This window comes from Cetorhinus maximus, chromosome 10 (genome assembly GCF_964194155.1).
Source record: "Cetorhinus maximus chromosome 10, sCetMax3.hap1.1, whole genome shotgun sequence".
In the NCBI taxonomy this organism is placed as follows: Eukaryota; Metazoa; Chordata; class Chondrichthyes; order Lamniformes; family Cetorhinidae; genus Cetorhinus; species Cetorhinus maximus.
The window spans coordinates 113,931,005-113,952,506 of NC_135888.1; the positions used below are offsets into that span (position 1 = coordinate 113,931,005).

General features: G+C 42.3%; 1 protein-coding gene across 1 annotated transcript in view; it reads left to right on the plus strand.

The window, feature by feature from the left end:
* LOC144685287 (gamma-aminobutyric acid receptor subunit alpha-6-like) overlaps window positions 1-11,580 on the plus strand; it is a 44,295-nt gene extending 32,715 nt beyond the window's left edge. The window contains exon 9 of the mRNA XM_078549706.1: window positions 11,299-11,580. Coding sequence (XP_078405832.1) covers window positions 11,299-11,580 — 282 coding nt within the window. The remainder of the gene's footprint in view (window positions 1-11,298) is intronic.
* The last annotated feature ends 9,922 nt before the right edge of the window (window positions 11,581-21,502 follow it).

Below are 21,502 nucleotides of genomic sequence, written 5' to 3' on the forward strand. Positions count from 1 at the left end.
GGTGCTCTTAAATATTGGGAAGACAGTCACTGTGGCTGTTGTAATCGACGTTGCTGAAACCAGCCAGGATGCTGTTCCCTCCCTACCCACCTTCTGAAATCTCACTTCACCCACATCCCTTAATTTGATATGAATTAAAAGCTGCAGATGGCGTGAAATTGCACATCTTGTGTTTTGCCCTTCTGCCGCTTCCCTCACACCAACCCCCTTGTGCATTTATGCTTTCTAATACACAAAAACTGTCTGGCCAGCCAGTGCAGCCTGACAACGAAGGGCAAGAAAAAAAGCATACACCTGATGAAGTGTTATCAGATGGTTCAGAGTAAGGGAGGAAGTGATAAATTAAGGTTACTGCGCATGTCTGTGAATGTGCAGTATGGTAAATAAGATTGGTGAGTTACAGGTGCAGATTGTCACGTGGAAATATGATGCTGTGGCTATAACAGGTACCTGACCGAAAGAAGGACAGGCTTGTGTAGTAAATATTCCTGGATACAAGATGTTCAGGAAAGATAGGAAAGGGAGGGATGGTGGTACTGATTAAGGATAACATTACAGTGCTGGAGGACGAGCATGTTCCAGAGAGGTCAAGGACAGAATCTATTTGGCTAGAACTAAGGAACAGAAAAGGTACAATAACATTGCTCAGTGTAGTCTATAGGCCACCAACAAAGATTAGAGGAACAAATTTGTAAGGAAATTACAGAAAATTGCAAGAATTATTGAGTAGTTATAATGAGGGACTTTAATTATCCATATACAGACTGGGATATTGGTAGTTTAAAGGGCAGAAAGGGGTGAGAGGTCCCAAAATGCGTTAAGGAAGATTTTCTGCAGCAATATGTTTTCAGTCGAACAAGAAAGAGGCACTGCTAGGCCTGCTTGGGAATGAGGTTTGCCAAGAGGATCAAGTGTCAGTAGAGGAACATTTAGAGGACAGTGATCATTGTATCATAAGGTTTTGGTTGGTTATGAAAAAGAACAAGGAGCAATCCAGACCAAAAATAATTAACTGGGGGAAAGCCAACTTCAATGGAGTGAGAATGAACATGGCCAAGATCAATTGGAATCAAAGGTTAACAGGCAAAACAGCATCTGAACAGTGGGCTTCCTTTAGAGAAGAGAGAGTTCAGACACAGGCAAAGTATATTCCCATGATGTGGAAAGGCAGGGTGAACAAATCCAGAGCTCCATGGATGATGAAAGAGATAGAGATTAAGATGAAGAAAATAAGTGTGCTTATGACAGATATCAGGTGGACTATACAACTGTGAACCAGGCTGAATATAGAAGGTTCAGAGGGGAAGTGAAAAAGCAAATAAGAGAAGCAAAGAGAGAGAGTATGAAAAGCAGTTAATATAAAAGGGAATCCAAAAGTCTTCAATAGGCATATAAAAAGTAAAAGACTAGTAAAAAGAGTGAGGCTGATTAGGGACTAAAAAGGGGATTTATGTATGTTCATCATAACCTCCCTGCTCTTGTACTCTATGCCACTATTAATGAAGCCTAGAATACTGTATGCTTTAGAAACAGCTCTCTCTACCTGTCCTGCCACCTTTAATGACTTGTATACATATACACCCAGATCTCTCAGCTCCTGCACACCCTTTAGGATAGTATTATTTATTTTATACCGCCTCTCCATATTCTTTGTACCAAAGTGTATCACCTCACACTTGTCCGCATTGAACTTCATCTGCCACCTACCTGCCCACTCCACCAATGTGTCAATGTCTTTTTGAAGTTCTACACCATCCTCCTCACAGTTTAAAATTCTCCTAAGTTTTGTGTTGTCTGCAAACTTTGAAATTGTCCCCTGCACACCAAGATCTAGATCATTTATATATATCATTAAGAGCAAGTGTCCTAATAAGTGTCCCTGGGAAACTCCACTACAAACCTTCTTCCAGCCCAAAAAATACCCATTAACCATTACTGTCTGTTTCCTATGCCTCAGCCAATTTGTATCCACATTGCTACTGCCCCTTTTATTCCATGACCTATAACTTTCTTCACAAGTCTGTTGTGTGGCACTGCATTGAATGCCTTTTGGAAATCCATATACACCACATCAATGGCCTTGCCCTCATCAGCCATCTCTGTTACCTCTTCAAAAAACTCCAGCAAATTAGTTAGACATTATTTTCCTTTAACAAATCCGTGCTGAGACTTCCGAATCAATCCAAATTTTTCCGTGTAACTATTAATTCTATCCTGAATAATTGTTTCTAGAAGTTTCCTCACCACCAAAGTTAAACTGACTGGCCTGTAATTGCAGGGCAGATCTTTACAACTTTTTTTGAACAGCGCAATGTTTGCAATTCTCTAGTCCTCTGGCACCTCCCCCAAATCCAGGGAACATTGAAAGATTATTGCCAGTGCCTCTACAATTTCCACTCTCACTTCCTTTAATATCCGTGGATGCCTCTCATCCGATCCCGATGCCTTATCAACTTCTAAGTACCGACAGCTTATCCAATACCGCCTCCTTATCAATTTTAAACCCTTCTAGTGACTGACTTTCCTCCTCTGTCACTGTAGCCTGGGCAGCATCTACCTCGTAGGTAAAGACAGATGCAAAGTATTCATTTAACACCTCAGCAATACCGCTTGCCTCTGTGTAAATCCCCATTTTGGTCCCTAATCAGCCCTACTCCTCCTTTTACCACCCTTTTACTATTGATATACTTATAGAATACTTTGTGATTTCCTTTTATGTTAGCTGCCAGTCTTTTTTAATAATCCTCCTTTTCTTCTTGTATTAGACTTTTCACATCCCTTCTGAACCTTCAGTTTTCAGCTTGGTTCTCAATTATATTTGCTACCTGACACCTGTCATAAGCAAACCTTTTCTTCTTAAACTTAATTTCTATCTCCTTTGTCACCCAACGAGCTCCGGAATTGTTTGTCCTACCCTTCCCTTTTGAGAGAGCATATCTTGACTGTGCCCAAACCATCTCTGCTTTGAAGGTAGTCCATTGTTCAGTTACTGTTTCTCCTGCTAACCTTTGGTTCCAGCCTATCCGGCCCAATTCTGTTCTTACCCCATTGAAGTCCGCTCTGTGCCAGTTGATTATTCTTACTCTGGATTGTCCAATATCCTTTTCCACCATATTCCTAAACCTTATGATACACTGATCACTGTTCCCTAAATGTTTCCCTACTGTCACTTGATCTACTTGGCCCACCTCATTCCCAAGAACCAAGTCTAGCAGTGCATCCTTTCTTGTTGGACTGGACACACACTGCTTCAGGAAATTCTCCTGAACACAATCTAGGAACGCTTGTCCCTCACTGCCCCTTACACTACCATTATCCCAGCCTTTATACAGGTAATTAAAGTCCCCTATTATAACTATGATGTTTACACCTCTCTGTAATTTCCTTGCAGATTTCTTCCTCTATATACTTCCCACCGGCTGGTGGTCTATACATTACACCAAGCAATGTAATTGCAGCCTTCTTATTCCTTAGCTCTAGCCAAATTGATTCTGTCCTTGAATTCTCTGACACATCCTCTTTCTCCGTACTGCAATACTCTCCTTAACCAAAAACACTATGCCTCCTCCTTTTGTCCCTTTCCTATCCGTTCTCAACACTTTGTAACCAGGAATATTTAACACCCAGATCCGTCCGTCCTTAAGCCAGGTCTCTGTTATCGCCACAACATCATGATCCCACAAGGCAATCTGTGTCTGTAACTCCCCAATTCTATTAACTATACTCTGTGCATTCACATACATGCAGTGTAACCCTGATTTAGACTTCATTACTTGCTCCCTTACTCCAACCCCATCTAGTAACTTACTATTCTCTATTTTAGTGCTATCTGCCTCTCGCAACATTCCGTGCACCCTCGTATTACTTTCTAACATTCTTTCCTGGTTCCCACACCCCTGCTGAGTTAGTTTAAACCCTCCCCAACAGCACTAGCAAAACGACCTGCAAGGAACTCAGTCCCAGCTCTGTTCAGATGCAACCCGTCTGGCTTGTACAGGTTCCATCTCTGCAAGAGCTATTCCCAGTGTCCCAGGAATCTAAAGACCTCCCTCCTGCATCATCTTTCCAACCAGGCATTCATCTGTCTTGTCTTCCTATTTCTGTACTCACTTGCATGTGGCACTGGGAGTAATCTGGAGATTACTACTTTAGAGGTCCTACTGCTAATTTTCTACCTAGCTCCCTAAATTCCGATTGCCAGACCACTTCCCCCTTCCTACCTATGTCGTTAGTACCAATGTGGACACTGTCTCTGAGTGTTTGCCCTCCCCCACAAGAATGCCCTGCAGCTGTTCTGTGACATCATTGACCCTAGCACCAGTGAGGCAACAAATCATCCTGGAGTCACGTTGATGGCCGCAGAAATGGCTGTCTGCTCCCCTAACTAAAGAATCCCCTAGCAGTACTGCCCTTCCGCTCTTCTTCCTCTCCTCCTGTACAGCTGGGCCACCTGTGGTGCCATGGGCTTGGCACTTGCTGCACTCATCAATGACCTTCCTTCCATCATAAGGTCAGAAGTGGGGATGTTCACTGATGATTGGACAATATTCACCATTCACAATTCCTCAAGTACTGAAGCAGCCAATGTCCAAATGCAGCAAGACCTGAACAATATCCAGGCATGGGCTGACAAGTGGCAAGTAACATTCACGCCACACAAGTGCCAGGCAATGACCATCTCCAACAAGAGAGAATCCAACCATCACCCCTTGATGTTCAATGGCATTACCATCACTGAATCCCCTACTATCCTGGGGGTTACCATTGACCAGAAACTGAACTGGACTAGCCATATAAATACTGTGGCTACTAGCCAGACGCTAGGAATTGTGCGATGAGTAACTCACCTCCTGACTCCCCAAAGCCTGTCCACCATCTACAAGGCACAAGTCAGGAGTGTGATGGAATACTCCCCACTTGCCTGGATGAGTGCAGCTCTCAAAACACTCAAGAAGCTTGACAGTATCCAGGACAAAGCAGCCCGCTTGATTGGCACCACAAACATTCACTCCCTCTTCCACCGACGCACAGTAGCAGCAGTGTGTACCATTTACAAGCAACACTGCAGGAATTCACCAAGGCTCCTTCAACAGCACCTTCCAAACCCACAACCACTACCATCTAGAAGGACAAGGGCAGCAGATAGATGGGAACACCACCAACTGGAAGTTCCCCTCCAAGTAACTCACCATTCCGACTTGGAAATATATCACCGTTCTTTCACTGTGGCTGGGTCAAAATCCTGGAACTCCCTCCCTAACAGCACTGTGGATGTACCTACACCCCATGGACTGCAGCAGTTCAAGAAGGCAGCTCACCACCACCTTTTCAAGGGCAATTATGGATGGGCAATAAATGCTGGCCCAGCTAGCGAAGCCCAGATCCCGTGAATGAATAAAAAATTACTCCTCCTAGGTTTCATCGCCCTCACCAATATCCAGAATGGAAAATCGGTTAGTGAACGGACCTCTGGGGACTCCTGCACTACCTGCTTTTTCCTCTTGGATTGCCTGGCGGTCACCCATTCCCTATCTGCTTGCTTGCCCCTACCTTGTGGTGCGACAACCTCTCTGAATGTGCTATCCACGTAGTTCTCTGCCTCACGGATGCACCTCAGTGACTCTAGCTGCTGCTCAACCTCTGAAACGCGGAGCTCAAGCTTGTGACACTTCCTGCACATGGGCTCGTCTGGGTCACGAGAAGTGCCCACGACTCCCCACATGCCACAGGACAGGCATTCCTCTTGGCTGAGCTGTCCCACCATGCCTTAACCTAAAACTTCAATCCTACATAATAAACCTTATCAAAAAGTACAGTTCCTACTTTATTCTAAACCTTAGGAATAGAATAAACCTTAAACTGTTTGGTACTCTTTCTGTTCCTCACATGTCGGTGCAGACTTGTTGGGCCAAAGGACCTCTTCTGCACTGAGTAATTCTGTGATACCAAATAGCTAGCTGCTTCTCCAACCAATCAAATTGTTTCTTTCCTGTGATGTCACAATTTGATTTTTTTTTTTCTCATTTTCCTTTCAAACTTGGTGCAGGCCAAGCAGCTGATAGGTCTGCCTCTCTGACTGCTCTTCCCCAAGGTGAGTGATGTAGACCACCCTCCCCGGGCTGTATTTATTCTCTCCCCTCTCCATGTATCTCCTACAGGTCCGCCTCTGTGACAGCTCTTTCCAAAGGTGAGTCTAAATTCAGTAAATAATTAAATTTATACTTTGCATCTGTCTTTACCAAGGAGCAAGATGCTGCTCAGTTCATGGTGAAAGAGGAGGTAATTCAGACACTTGAAGTTTTAAAATTCATGAGGAGCAGGTATTGGTTAAGCTATCTGTATTTAGAGTTGATAAGGCAGCAGCACCGGATGGAATGCAGAAGTGAGAATAGGGAGTACAGAGGCATTGGCTATAATTTCCCAGTCTTCCATAGACTCGGGGGACTGGAGGAATTGCAAATGTTACACTATTTTTCAAAAAGGGCATGAAGGTAAGCCCAGCAACTACAGGCCAGTTTAACTTCAGTAGTGGGGAAGCTTTCAGAAACAATAATTCTGGGCAAATGTAATAGTTACTTGGGCAAATATGGTTTAATTAGGGAAAGTCAGCATGGATTTGTTTAGGGCAAATCTCCTGCTAGAGCTTTTTCATGCTGCAACAGAAGATTGATGAGGATAATGCTGTTGATGTAGTGTCCCAGAAAGCATTTGATAATCTGCCGCACAACAGAAGTGGGCAAATTTATAGCTCATGAATGGAAGAGACAGTAGCAACATGCATGTAAAATTGACTGACTGAATGACAGGAAGCAGCAAGTGGTGGTTCTTTGTTTTTCAGACTGGAGGAAGGTTTGTGGTGGAGTTCCTCAGGGACTCTTGCTCTTACTGATACATATATTAATGATCTAGACCTTGGTGCACAGGTGGAGGAAGCCTGTTGACTGCTATGCTCCATTGTCTGAGATGACCTTGGCTGCCATCCTTTGCTGTCCGAAGCCTAGAGCTCCCTGACCTACTGAGGGTCACCTGCACAGGTGCAGGTGTACGGTCTTCAACCTGACCTGCTGGAGGCAATTGGATCACTGGCTGAGGGGACGTGAAGAGGTCAAGCACCCTTGAAGAGTCCTGCGATGAAGCTGTTGGTGCACAATGATATCTCCCTGACTCCTTAAAGGAGAAAGGGCACCTGGAGAGAGATTAGGGTACCTCATCCCCATCTCGCCTAGTCATTGATGCACTGTGTCCATGCCTAGCGTGATGGAGTGCAAGTCCTAGCGCATATCTGGCAGACACTAAGCACTCTGGACCAAGCCGAATATGACGGTTGCCACACCATGGAGGAAGCCACGCTCTCAGACTGACTCCAAGTCATTGCATGGCCTCTGGCATCTCAACCTAATGTTCCCTTTCTTATCTCTGCATCTCCATCATATCTCTTGTGGCTGAATCCAGAAGCTCATCATCTGTGTGGGGCTCAGCCTGGGCCCAGTCTCCAGCTGGGTCAGAGACCTGGGCTGTCACATCCTCTATTGGCTGCAGGCGTGTACTGATGTACTTGCCAGGTTGTCATCCTGAGACTACTCTAGAATACTCTAGCTGAGGTGAATGTATCTGTGCTGGTGGAGAGTGCAGGGGAATGCAATGATGGTGCATCTTCTAGAGGGTTGTGAGGAAACCTCAGGGATGGTGCTCGGAAGTGGAGCTGGAGCTGGGGGAAGCTGTCTTCTCTTTTTGTTCTTGACTGGCTGCAAGTACCTGCAGTGGAGAACAAAAAGAATTAGCTGATGGTTATGCACAATCCCTTTTTTGAGCAATGTTTCAGGTGTTACTCCTGTATGTCCAATTGTGGACACCAAGCTGGAGGCATCCTCACTCAATGGCTGTGACACTCCGTCCCGGTCCTATCTGGCAAGTTCCATGGTCTCTTCCTCAAATGGGGTGAAGATTCTTATGTCAGGGACACCTCCTGGAGTCACATTGTACTTCTGGTGATTATGAGCATTCTTCTCCTGCAGACAGACAGGCTGTCATCCCAATGGATGCATGGGTGCATAACCCCTTTGAGCATGCATGCCCGTGACAACTTCTGAGCCCTCTCCAGTAAGTGGTTGACACTCACACTGTCCTGCAACTGGTACAACATTCACAGTATGAAGTGGCTCCCACACATTCAATTCAAATGTTCCATCTGCTGCTGTATCCTGAAACCCAAGCTCCTATCTGACCTTCCTCTGCACTAGCACACTTAGACTGCTTGCAGTGAATACACGGTGCCACTTATCCTAGTGGAGCACAGCAGATCATTCATTCTTTTCCTGCACTCACCCACGCACTAGGCTGAGCCCCACTGGCGCTAACCCATGCTGCGACCTCCATCCAGGCTGCCTTGGTCAGAAAGGAGGGCCTCCTGCTGCTATCCCTGGGAAACAGCACCTCCTGCCTTTCCCAGTGGTTTAGAGGACAACCTGCAGCAAGGCATTGTTGAACCATGGGACCACTCTTTGTCTTCTGAGACATAGCTGGGTGGGTATGGAGGGAAAATCCGAAGGTTTGGCTGCAGTCTTTGCATCCGCTTAGTCAGACTGACTGATGCTGCTGGCTTGCAGGGAGTGAATGCTTGTCCTGGTGACCTTTAAGTATGCTGCCTGGACCTCCCACCCTGTGAGGTAATGGCGTTGGCACCAACCTCCTGCCCACCCCCCGTTGCATGATTTGACCATGCATAGCTAATTGGCTGGCTCCTGTGTGGTAACGTGTGGCCATCCATCCCACCTCCGTGCGAAAGTGTTGCACACTTCCGGACCCACCGCCAGCAACCTTGGCGCTACCAGAGGATTCCGCCCATCGGGGAGGTGATGGCATAGTGGCATTGTTGCGCGACTAGTAATCCAGAGACCCAGGGTAATGTCCTGGGCAGATGGTGAAATTTGAATTCAATAAAAATCTGGAATTAAAAGTTTAATGATGACCATGGAACCATTGTTGATTGTTTTAAAAACTCATCTGGTTCACTAATGTTCTTTAAGGAAGGAAACCTGCTGTCCTTACCTGGTCTGGCCTACATGTGTCTCCCGACCCACAGCAATACGGTTGACTCTTAAAAATGCCCTCTGGCCCAGCCAGCGAAGCCCACATCCCGTGAATGCATAAAAAAAATCTTTTGGGGCAGAATTTTTACCTCATAGGCGGGCATGGCGGGAGGGCCTGGGAGCGGTTGCGAAACCAACCACTGCCCTTGATCAGGCCCTGATTGCAATTTCACGCTGGCTTAATTAACAGCCAGCCAACATGAAAGGAGCACGAAGAGCCTCAATGCTGATGGGGTGGGGGCTGGAGGAGTACAAACGCTGTAGTGTGCGCATGCGAGGGGGTACACTCAGTGAAAGCTCCCTGAAGGCACAGAGCTGCCTCAGGGAGCTGAAGATTTTTAATATGAAAAAAGGAATTTAAAAATAAGGAAAACATGTCCCATGAACATGTGACTCTGTCACATGAAGAGCAACATATGAAATGTGAGTTTTAAAAAATTTTATAGGCTTTTTAGCCACTGTTCAAAACCTCCCTCATCCCACCTGTTAATGAGGTTTTGTTAAAAATGCCAAGGCCGCCTGGCCTATTCGCCCGCCTGCCAACTGAACAGTTGGACGGGCAGTGAAAAATTCAATTTAATTAATTGATTAAGGGCCTTAATAGGCCTCTTAATTGTCAGCAGGCACGCTGCCGCCTCTTGCGCGTGTCCGCCAATGAAATATTGTGAGAGTGCGCGATGATGTCGGGGCACTCTCCCAAAGTCATCACGCGCCATTTCACTCCCATTCGGGTCGGGTGCGCGCCCGCCCACGGGACAAAAAATTTTGCCCTTGCTGTGCAGAATGCAGTAGTTGCGAGTATTTCCTGCATTTTTTTTTAACATGCTCCTAGGAATGCAGAAATTTGTTCAATAAGCTTGCTAACAGACGGCTATGGGGGCAGTCAGAACAGACATTCAACTGGATGAGCACCTGAGGTAAATAAACTTGTAGGGCTATGGGAATTGAGCGGTTGAGTGGGTTGCTCCGTGGAGAGCCGACATGGACTCAATGGGCTGGATATGCTGTAAATGATTCTATGGCTCTACTGCATAACTTTACAACGTAACAAGTCAAAAGCTTTAAACAACACTAGTGGGTGCTCAGGGGCTGCGGGATCGGTGACAGCTGTGAATGTTTAGGAGAGGGTGTTAACAGAACGTGCAAAGTCCAAAATGGTGGATTTGATGCCAAATCAGCGTTCTAAGCTGACTGATGTCATGAGCTGTTCACTCTGTATGCTTCCAGTGTATGCATGAGATATCTTTGCTGTTATCCTTCGTAAATTGGCAATCAGTGAGGGCTGCATCAGAAGGAAACAGAGTGGAGTCTGCACCATTTATTTGATCTCTGGACTGCCATAGCACCAAAACCAGCAATGCTACAAAGCCAAATTTTGAGACCCATAGGTTAGCTCGCTGTGCTTCTATGACTAAATCCAGTTCAGTTCCTGGGGCAGATTCTGGGTCCAGAAAAATAAATGCCAGGAGCTGGCTCTTGTATTTCCATATCCCATAACCTGAACTAAGTGAGTGTCTGTTTTAAAAAAAACATTCTAGTTGCACAGCTTTGTACCTTCTCAAAGGTAATATCCTTTCTGTAATTAGGTGACCAGAGCTACACACAGAAATGTAGATATATCAAACCAACCTCTTATACTTTGGAAAGGTGAGGCGATTTTGATGAGACAAATTAAAAGCACATTTTGTTTTTGACAAAAACCGAAGCACTGGCTAATAAAATTCATGCATTTTATTGAAGGCTCATATATTTCATTGGACTAATTTCCTCTTTTATCTTTTAGTATAGATTTAGAAGTATTAAACAAATTACAATCACATTCCTAAAGGTTTAACTTTATTTTTACTGAATGAAATGGAAATGGTGAAACAATTAAATCATGTGGTGTATGTACCTCCATAAATCTATGGCATGTGTTTATTAATGTGTGTGTTCACCTATGGTTCTTTACAATTATAGGAATGTATGTTTTGCACATCAGGGATTGATTTTATACTCCCATCTGAGCTTCCAACAAATTGTTTATAAATTTATTTAATGCATCTCATAAATAGATAACTTGTGTAATATGGACTAAAGATGCTCGACCATGTTTAATTTCAATTCCAGGAAAGGATACAAATCTTGAAACCACGCCATAGTAACTCTACCAGAAAAGATGATGAATTGACTATATTTTCTATAAGAAGTTTTTCTTTTTATTTTGTAGCATTCTGATTCCAATTCCAATGTAAAGAAAAGAGTTAACTCCTTGGCACCTCAGAAGGAGTCAGCAGCCAACTTAGAACCAGATACTAACAGCAACGTGCCATCAATTTTGTGTTCCCCTCCCGGTGTGTCTCCATCATCTCAACCACAACCTGATACTGGCACAAGCAAGATAGACCAGTATGCCAGGATCCTTTTCCCGTTATCATTTGGAGCATTTAATCTGGTGTATTGGATAGTGTACCTTTCAAAAGACACTATGGAAATGGGAAGTAATATATAACTTTCTATGCCATATGTTACATGTATGTGAAGCCAAACTGCATTGTATTATATATACTCAAAAATAATGGATATTGCAGTTTGTTACAAGATAGCCACACAGTGAAAGGTGCAAATAACAATATAATTTCTTAGAGGCAAAATGTTATTATATTGAAACACTCTTCTACATATATTTTATTCTTTATGATACATAAACATTGAAAATACCCATTGAAGTTAGAAAGGAATGAACCAGACTGGGAACAATTGAATTTGACAGTGTAAGCTGCACAATTTCTCATCTGAAGGACTTAACTCAATGGACTAAGTCTGCATTACACATTCTACATTCCTGTCCTTATGGAACATCATATGAGGGTACCATGTGATTCAATCTATACTCATAGCAAGTTTTGGTTTGACTCTTGTATACCGGGAAATACTGTGGGTTATATGTATTGGAACCTTGTAACATATTATCAGCTTTTTTTTTAGCTTCGGTACTGAAAGATTTTGGGGATTTATTTTGTGTGCTCACTGTGGTTTAAGTAAAATACTGCAATATATTATAACATTTTATTTTTATTGAAGGCATTATTTGTTCACACTTTTAATTTGGTGAAAAAGTTGTGTAAAATAATATATTTTTTTAGAAAACAGAAATCCAAATTTTACATTGCAGTAGTGGCACTTCAACCACCCAATCTTGAAGCAGGAAAAACAATTTAATTGGAAAGAAATCTTCACCATTGGGACTTCTTTATGAAAATCAAACAGTCACAGATGAAACATGTTAAACTTTTAGATATGTACCTGATATTTTAAACAGCATAACTGCTTAAATAATGAATGGTGACAAAATCATTGGGATGACTTGAAGGACTCAATGAACCTGACAGATTTTCAGATTTTCTTGCCAGCAACCTACTGGATTTATTACCAGATTTTCTTCTTCTTCATTTTGCTCTACCCTGTAGTAGAACTTCCACTGAATGGCATCATTCTTTTCTCGCCCCACAGCTGTAGTGCTATGTGTTGACTGAGATAATCAGACACCCCAACAAAATTGAATTTAACCAGTAAAAGTTGAGTAAGGTACACTGTTATAGTAGGCTAATGCCTTCAGATTTTGCTTGAATATCTTCAGGAATTTATTTTCTTGCAAGTTTACCTGTGATTACTCATATCCCTCAGGAAATTAAACAAAATGGGAACATGTTACACAGATTGTTACTTACTAGTCTAGAGATGAGGTCAGCTAGAATTCACTTTCTTTCCACATTATTTACTTTTTAAAAATGAAAGTGGGGGGAAATATTTTTCTTGGTTTTTAAGCACAACATGGATAATAATGAATCAGCAGCCCATTTTACACGACTCCTGATTCTCTTTTCAAATGACTTTGATGGAAAATAAGGCTGAGTAAAACAGTTTGTGAATTCAGTATTGGCCATTTTGCACTTTTGCAGAAGAACAATTTCATCCTCATTGATATATTTTAAAAAAACAGTTTAAGGTCATCCTCAATTAAGCTGAAATTTAATGGGCGGAGGGATGAGACCCAATAAACAAACTTTACTAATTGCACCATATTCTGACTGCTCTGGGCCATTAAAAATGAATAAGTGTCTGCCACGGAGCCATTGAAATATTAGATTATGGCAGTTACTGTCAGTATTGGAAAATTGCATAAAATATATGGACCTGTCTCAGTGCAATGAAAAATCCAACCCAGTGAAATGGAGCTGAATTACACTCACAGCTTAAATAATAAAAAACACGGTGACACCCTAGGAATCTGTTATCAATTCATCAACTGTTGGAAATGATCTTTCACTATTCACTCTCTGAAAAATTTTCATAATCTTGAAACTCTCTAATAGATCTCCCCTTAACCTTTCTCAGTTGCAGTGCAAAAAGTCTCAATTTTTTAGCATCTCTTATAACTATAACCTTACATTTCTGTATAATTCTAATGAATCTCCACCGTGTCCTTTCTATAGGTCCAGCATACATCTTATAATGGGGCTTCCAGCACCGTATTCCAAATGTGGACTGACCAATGTCTTGTACAAATTTAACATCACATATGTACTCTTAATGCTTATATGTGCAACGAATATTATTTATTAAATGATTTTGCTATGAACAGGAAATGCAGACAACATCTTCTGAAGGAGTTAATGAGTTGTCAGTGCACACTAACAATTAAAATGACAAGATTCTTTAAGAATCTTCGGTCGAAGATTATACTAATAATATTTTGCTTCTTTCAGAATGTTGGCTTCATTAGCACCTTCTGGCCAAAATTCCTATTGATCGCTTTCTGAGGGGATGACCATTTGTGTCCGTACTGTTTAGTTTATGCGAAATTGCTCTATTGGGAGAAGTTTCATACAGACTAGTTTTCTCTGCGCCTAAGTAAGGACATATGTTCATTCAACAAAATCAAAATACAACTCGTTACTTTCAAATCCTTTTCAATACATCAAAATAATGACTTCAGGATAAATGAGATTTTCTCTACAGTATGTTATAGCAGCAAAATCCCATTTATTTGGCAGTTGCACTAATAGAATTATTGAATTTCATGGATTGATATAAAGTAGAAACAAATCAGGTAATTACCCCAAACCAACAAAACCAATATGATGTAACAACCAACTACTTTAGTCTCTTCGCAATATATAATGTCTGTTTCTGACAGAAATGGTGGACTCTACAGGGGTTATTATTCTGTTATTAAATTGGGACCTAACATGGACCAACTACATATTTGTGTAAACAATGCAACGCTGTTCTTTTCTACATGTAAGTTGTTTTATTGATTTCCTGTCATGGTGAATATTTCTCACATTTATTTTATTTTATTCAATTAGCTAAATGCTTAGAAGTGATATAAAACAAATGTTTGAGGGTGTATTGGGATACAAATTAGCACTGGAAAATGTTTCGAACATACTACTTTGATATATGACTTTTATTTATAAAAGGTTTATTTTAAATTTTGACTTTAATACTATCTCAATTACCCAAAGACCTGAGCTTTGAACTTAGATTTTAATTCTGAAGGGAAATATGTCCTTAAGAAAAGGGAATTGACGGAAAGGTAGGAGAGCTTAGTAGAGAACTAGGCCAGGACATAAAGTAATACAGGAGGTATTAGAAATTGAGACAGAAAATATATTGATGTTGTTTACCAATGAGAGAGTTGCTTTGTTTGAGTTATCATATTTGGGAAAGTAACTCTTCCCAGGCTATTTGACAATGGAACTTGTAATATAATTAACTGAGAGTGAAAGAATTGGCAAGTTGATATCAACAATCCCTCTGTAGCACTACGAGATGACATAATCTTTTTACCTTGTATATTATAATATTTGAATGTGTCCAATCTTTCTATGCATTTACTACTTACTCAAAATTACATCCAGCATTGCTGGTATGTTTTGCACGCATTGTCCATTCTTTTCCAGACTACCTTCCTTTTATGATCGGGAGTTTTGTTTTGCATAGGTAAGATGCTATATATTTTGCTTAAAATATTTTCAAGGTTAAACTTTTTTTTCTCTTTGGCATGTATATAGTGGCCCCTGGACAATCTTTTTTTTAATAAAAGTGTTTATTTTTGGGTCTTCCTAACCTGAAAATGTATTTGTAAACAATATACATAAACAAAGAATCTTAACATTTCAACACATGGTACACATTAGATGAAAACTAGTGATTTGTTTAGACTTGGTCTATTTAATTCCCAATGTTCATCTCCTGCGGTGTACATTACAAGGCAGGCAAAAGCTGACAATTCATTCCTGTTTTGTTACTATGTGCCTTAACTCCCATTGATGTATATGCTAGATAAAAACTGCTATATATCTTAATATGAATTCCTATGGATGTGATCTGCTAACTAGAGAAGTTATAGTATATAGTCAGAAGCTTTTTCCCAGGGTGGAAGAGTCAATTACTAGAGGACATAGGTTTAAGGTGAGAGGAGAAAACTATAGAGGAGATGTGCAGGGCAAGTTTTTTACGCAGAGGGTAGTGAGTGTCTGGAATTCGCTGCCAGAGGAGGTGGTGGAAGCAGGTACGATAGTGGTGTTTAAGAGGCAGCTTGACAAATACATGAATAGGATAGGAATAGAGGGATACGGACCCCGGAAGTGCAAAATGCAAAATGTTTTAGTTGACGGGCAATATGATCGGCACAGGCTCGGAAGGCCAAAGGGCCAGTTCCTGTGCTGTACTTTTCTTTGTTCTTTGTTTTTTTGTTTGTTATACAGCAAGCAGGACAGGGGATTCAATACTTAAGAGCAGCACAAGGTAGCTAGGTGATGGAGGAACTCATTTGTTTAATATTTTAAATGAGTACAGTAGCCATATAAATCAATCCTTCTCCCACACGTATTCAATGCAGCAGCAAGTACTGTAGCTACTTTCCAAAGCAAAATTATTCATTCCATGGTTTGAGTTTCTATTATAAATGAATAGTATAATGGCCCAAAAATTGATGTCTAAATAATGGTGAGGCTGATGGTGCTTGCTGTTATTTAAGTGCAAATGCTGCAGCAAATCCATGTGAGAGCAGATGTGTGATTAAATGAGAAGTTTGGGTGGTGGCTGCTGGAGATTTGCTGCTCCACAGTTAGCTTTGTGTAAGAGACATTGCTCTGTCTGTCTCCCTATTGAAGTTCCTGTGCCTGCAATGTAGATAAACCCGCCACACACAATTAAGTCACATCATTTCAAGTCTAATTTCCCTTTTAACAATGTGTTAAGTTTCAATTATTGCTAGTCAAATGCTCTGAGACTGAAAATGAACTATGACAATTGTAGAGTCTCAATCCTTCAGGTTTTGATTGTTGTTGGAGATTTTCTTTAAAAAAATATTTGTTTTTATTTGTCTTTCCCTCTTATTAAAAAGATTATTTAGCCCAAGAGGTTCGTGCTGGTGTTTTTGTTTCACATGAGTCTCCTCCTATCCCATCTACTTCATCTCAGCCTTTTATATATTGTCCTATTCCCATTTCTTTCATGTACTTACTGATCTCCTTTAGAAAACATCTAAGCTGTTTGCTTCAACTACTTTCTCTTGTAGCAAGTATCCCATTTTAACTACTCTTTGAATAAGGAAATTTCTAATTTCCATATCGCATTGATTAGTAACTATCATTTTTTTTTCTGTTTCTGATTTGACATTGAATTCACAATTCTAACTTACAATTCCTTGCGCTGTTCAATCCACAATCCTTCAATTTCATTGGTAAACGAGATAAGCAGATCTCACTCAGATCCCAGATGCTCTCTAGAGAGTATTACGCCATTTCCATCTTGCATGTTCCTGGTACTTAATTAACCCTGCTGCCTGTCCAAAATGGATGTAAAGAAACAGGTGGTTGGCTGTTGGCATGTGAGGATGAACTGCCCATGGGACATTTGCTGATAATAAGTCTCGAGGGGTGTGAGTCAGCAGAAAATGTAAATTTTGAGTAAATCTTGGTTGTGCCATTCCTGCTTATCTAAAATGATCTCGCACCATCAGTACTAACATGTTAGTTAAAAATAATTAGGAATGACTTTTTTCCCATTCCTGTTTTATTTAAGCAATGAGAGCTAATGTCATCACCTAGGGAACAACATGGAGGAACTATTAATTCTGCTGATATGTGGGAACTGAATCACCATGCACATATCTGAAGTACTATGTGTTAAGGATACCATCAACTGATGTTAATTCTGCTCTGTTCCTCTGTTAGAAATAGTAAATCCCTCAATATCCTAGTGGCGCCATTAGAGCTTATGAATTGAACAGAATTTAAAATTGAGCAGAATGAGAAACTAAAGCCATGTTCCAATTATCCCCAATTCATATAATCAATTTTTTGTGGAGCTAATTTCTTTCTACACAATCGCTAAAGCTCTGTAATGCTAGAAAGTCACATTATTTACACAGAAATCTACAAAAATTTATGTGAAATACATCAGTGCAAATCATCGAGTCTCCCTATTATTGTGAACATTCTGTGAAAATCATGTACCCCTAATAATTCTCTGACGCTGTTTGATTTTTTTTGGAAGGAAGATCCTAATAGTGGGACTTCTTTATAAAATAACCTAAATCAATATGTAAAGTATAAAAAAGAGTTCTTCATTTGTATATTTGCACAATTATTATGTAATGGGAAACTGTTCAAAGTATTTGGATGCTCATTTTCCAGTGTTCTATTAATATAAAGCTCTACAATTTATTTTCATCCATTGTGGAAACGTGCAATAACTTCTGCATTGAAATTCTCTGTAATTTGATTCTGTTTACCTTCAAAATATCTAATTTTTAGAAATTGCAGGAAAATGCTGTGGTGATAAATTTAAAGTTGTTGAGAATATTGCGTCTTTGTATGTTTGGTATGTTCCTTTGACTTAAAATAAAATCTAATTCCATTTGTTTTATTGAGGATTCTTTTATGTTTGAGAATTTGTTGTGTCCATTTTACTCACTCTTTATTATTTTCTTCCATTTGTTGGTAATAAAAATAGCATTAGAACAAATATTCTGCTTTTCATTGAGGAAGGGTCTGATTGCACTGAATGGCTGGGTGGGTGGAATGGGGTTGATTACCATGACTGTGTGGCATGGGAGGAAAGATGCTGGTTACAGTGAGTGGGAGATAGGGATTGATTAAAATGTGTGTTTGGGAGGGTTGAAGTGGGGATGATTACAGTGAGTGCATGTGCGTGGGCAGGAGGGATGGTGAGTGTGTGGCGGGGAGAGAGGCTGATTACAGTGTGTGTGGTTGGGGGAGAGGACCTGATTACTGTGTGTTTGTGTGTGTTGGGAGGAGAGGGGCTGATTACTGTGCTTGTGGTGGGGTGAGACAAGGTCTGATTACAGTGTGTGGACAAGAGAGGTGTGGATTTCAATGTGTGTTTGGGGTGGAATGGGGCTGAGTACAGTTTGTAGGGGAAGAGCGGGGCTGATTACAGTATGTCTGGGGGTGGTGATGATGGGAGAGGGGCTGAACTAGTAATCCAGAGACCCTGGATAATGATCTTGGGACCTAGGTTCGAATCCCACCATGGCAGATGGTGGAATTTGAATTTGAAGTCAATAAAGATCTGGAATTAAAAGTCTAATGATGACCATGAAACCATTGTCGATTGTTGCAAAAACCCATCTGGTTCACTAATGTCCTTTAGGGAAGGAAATCTGTCGTCCTTATCTGGTCTGGCCTACATGTGACTCCCGACCTACAGCAACGTGGTTGACTCTTAAATGACCTCTAAAATGGCCTAGAAAGCCACCAGGTTGTAGAAAACTGCTACAAAGTCACAAAAAAGGAATGAAACCAGGCGGACCTATGCATCAGAAATGATAATGGCAATCTCAGCCCTGTCTACCCTGCAAAGTCCTCCTTACTAACATCTGGGGGCTAGTGTCAAACTGGAAGATCTGTCTCACAGACTAGTCAAGCAACAGCCTGACATATCCTCAGGAATCATATTTTACAGATAGAGGAGAATTTTCTCCCCATCGGGGGGTGGGGTGGGGGTTGGGCAGGAATGGGCGGGCACGCAGCTGATTGCTGCCCGTGATTGGCTGCGTGCCGCCATTTTACGTGGGCGCACCAATTAAGGCCCGCCCAGCATGACGTGCACCCAGAAGGGCTGAGCGCTCCCTGTGCGGGCGGGAGGAGTAGGCTGATCTGGGGCCTGCGCTCCTTCATGCACATGCGCGGAGCATGGAGCTGCCTCAGGGAGATTAGTTTGATTTTTAAAAATTTAAATAAAAGAAAAAAATATTGAAGATGTCCCCTCAAGTGACAGTGTCACATGAGCTGGGGCATGTCTATGAATTTTGTAAACAATTTTTATTAAAGTTTAAAAACCTTCACGAAACCTCATCCCGCCCATCGATGAGGTTCCATGATAAATGCGAAGGCCACCTGGGCTCCTCACCTGCCCGCCAAACTTAAGGTTGGACGGGCAGCTCAGTTAATCATTTTAATTGGAATTTAAATGGCCTTAACAGGCTTTTGACAGTTTGGTGGTCGCACAGCTGACTCCGGTTCATGCCTGCCAAACTGAAGATCTGACATACACCCGGCATCACCGTGCATCATTTTATGCGTTGGTGAGTGGGGCCTGCCCCTGCTCACCGACCCAAATATTCTGGCCATAATGTCCCAGACACCACCATCACCATCCCTGGGTATGTCCTGTCCCATCAGCAGGACAGACCCAACAGAGGTGGCGGCACCATGGTATACAGTCAGGAGGGATTGTCCTGGGAGCCCTCAACATCAACTCTGGACTCCCTGACGTCTCATGGCATCAGGTCAAACATGTACAAGGAGACCTCCAGCTGATTACCACGTACCGCCCTCCCTCAGCTGATGAATCAGTGCTCCTCCATGTTAAACACCACTTGGAGGAAGCACTGAGGGTGGCAAGGGTGCAGAATGTACTCTGGGTGGGGGTCTTCAATGTCCATAACCAAGAGTGGCTCGGTACCACCACTACTGACCGAGTCCTAAATAACATAGCTGCTAGACTGGGTCTGCAGCAGGTGGTGAGGAAACCAACAAGAGGGAAAAACACACTTGACCTCATCCTTACTAACCTGCCTGCCGCAGATGCATCTGCCCATGACAGTATTGGTAGGAGTGAACATCGCAAAGTCCCGCCTTCACATTGAGGATACCCTCCATCATGTTGTGTGGCACTACCACCATGCTAAATGGGGTAGATTTCGAACAGATCTAGCAACTCAAGACTGGGCACCCATGAGGCACTGTGGGCAGAATTGTACTCAAACACAATCTGTAACCTCAAGGCCCGGCATATCCCCCACTCTACCATTACCATCAAGCCAGGGGATCAACCCTGGTTCAATGAAGAGTGCAGGAGGGCATGCCAGGAGCAGCACCAGGCATACCTAAAAATGAGGTGTCAACCTAGTGAAGCTATAATACAGGACTAGTTGCCAGCCAAACAGTACATGTAGCAAGTGATAGACAGAGCTAAGTGATCCCACAGCCAATGAATCAGATCTGAACTCTGCAGCCCTGTGACATCCAGCTGTGGAGGTTCCACAAATATCCCCATCCTCAGTGATGTGGGAGCCCAGCACATCAGTGCAAAAGATAAGGCTGAAGCATTTGCTACAATCTTCAGCATGAAATGCCAAGTGGATGACCCATCTCGGCCTCCTCCAGAGGTCCCCAGCATCACAGATGCCAATCTTCAGCTAATTTGATTCGCTCCACGTGATATCAAGAAACGGCAGAAGGCACTGGATATTGCAACGGCGATGGACTCTGACAATATTTCGGCAATAGCACTGAAGGCTTGTGCTCCAGAACTTTCCAAACTGTTCCAGTACAGCTACAACACTGGCATCTACCTGGCTATGTGGAAAATTGCCCAGGTATGCCCTGGAAAAGCAGGACAAAGCCAACCCAGCCAATTACTGCCCCATCAGTCTCCTCTCCATCATCAGTAAAGGAATGGAAGAGGTCATCAACAGTGCTATCAAGTGGCACTTGCTTAGCAATAACCCACTCACTGACGCCCAGTTTGGGATTCACCAGGGCCACTCAGCTCTTGACCTCATTACAGTCTTGGTTCAAACATAGACAAAAGAGCTGAACTCTCTAGGTGAGGTGAGAATGATGGCTCTTGACATCAAGGCCTCATTTGAATGAGTGTGGCATCAAGGAGACCTAGCAAAACTGGAATCAATGGGAATCGAGGGGAAAACTCTCCGCTGATTGGAGTCATACCTAGCACAAAAGAAGATGGTTGTGGTTGTTGGAGGTCAGTCATCTCAGCTCCAGGATATCACTGCAGGAGTTCCTCAGGGCTGTGTCCTTGGCCCAACCATCTTCAGCTACTTCATCAATGACCTTCCTTCCATCATAAGGTTCAACACCATGTTCAAC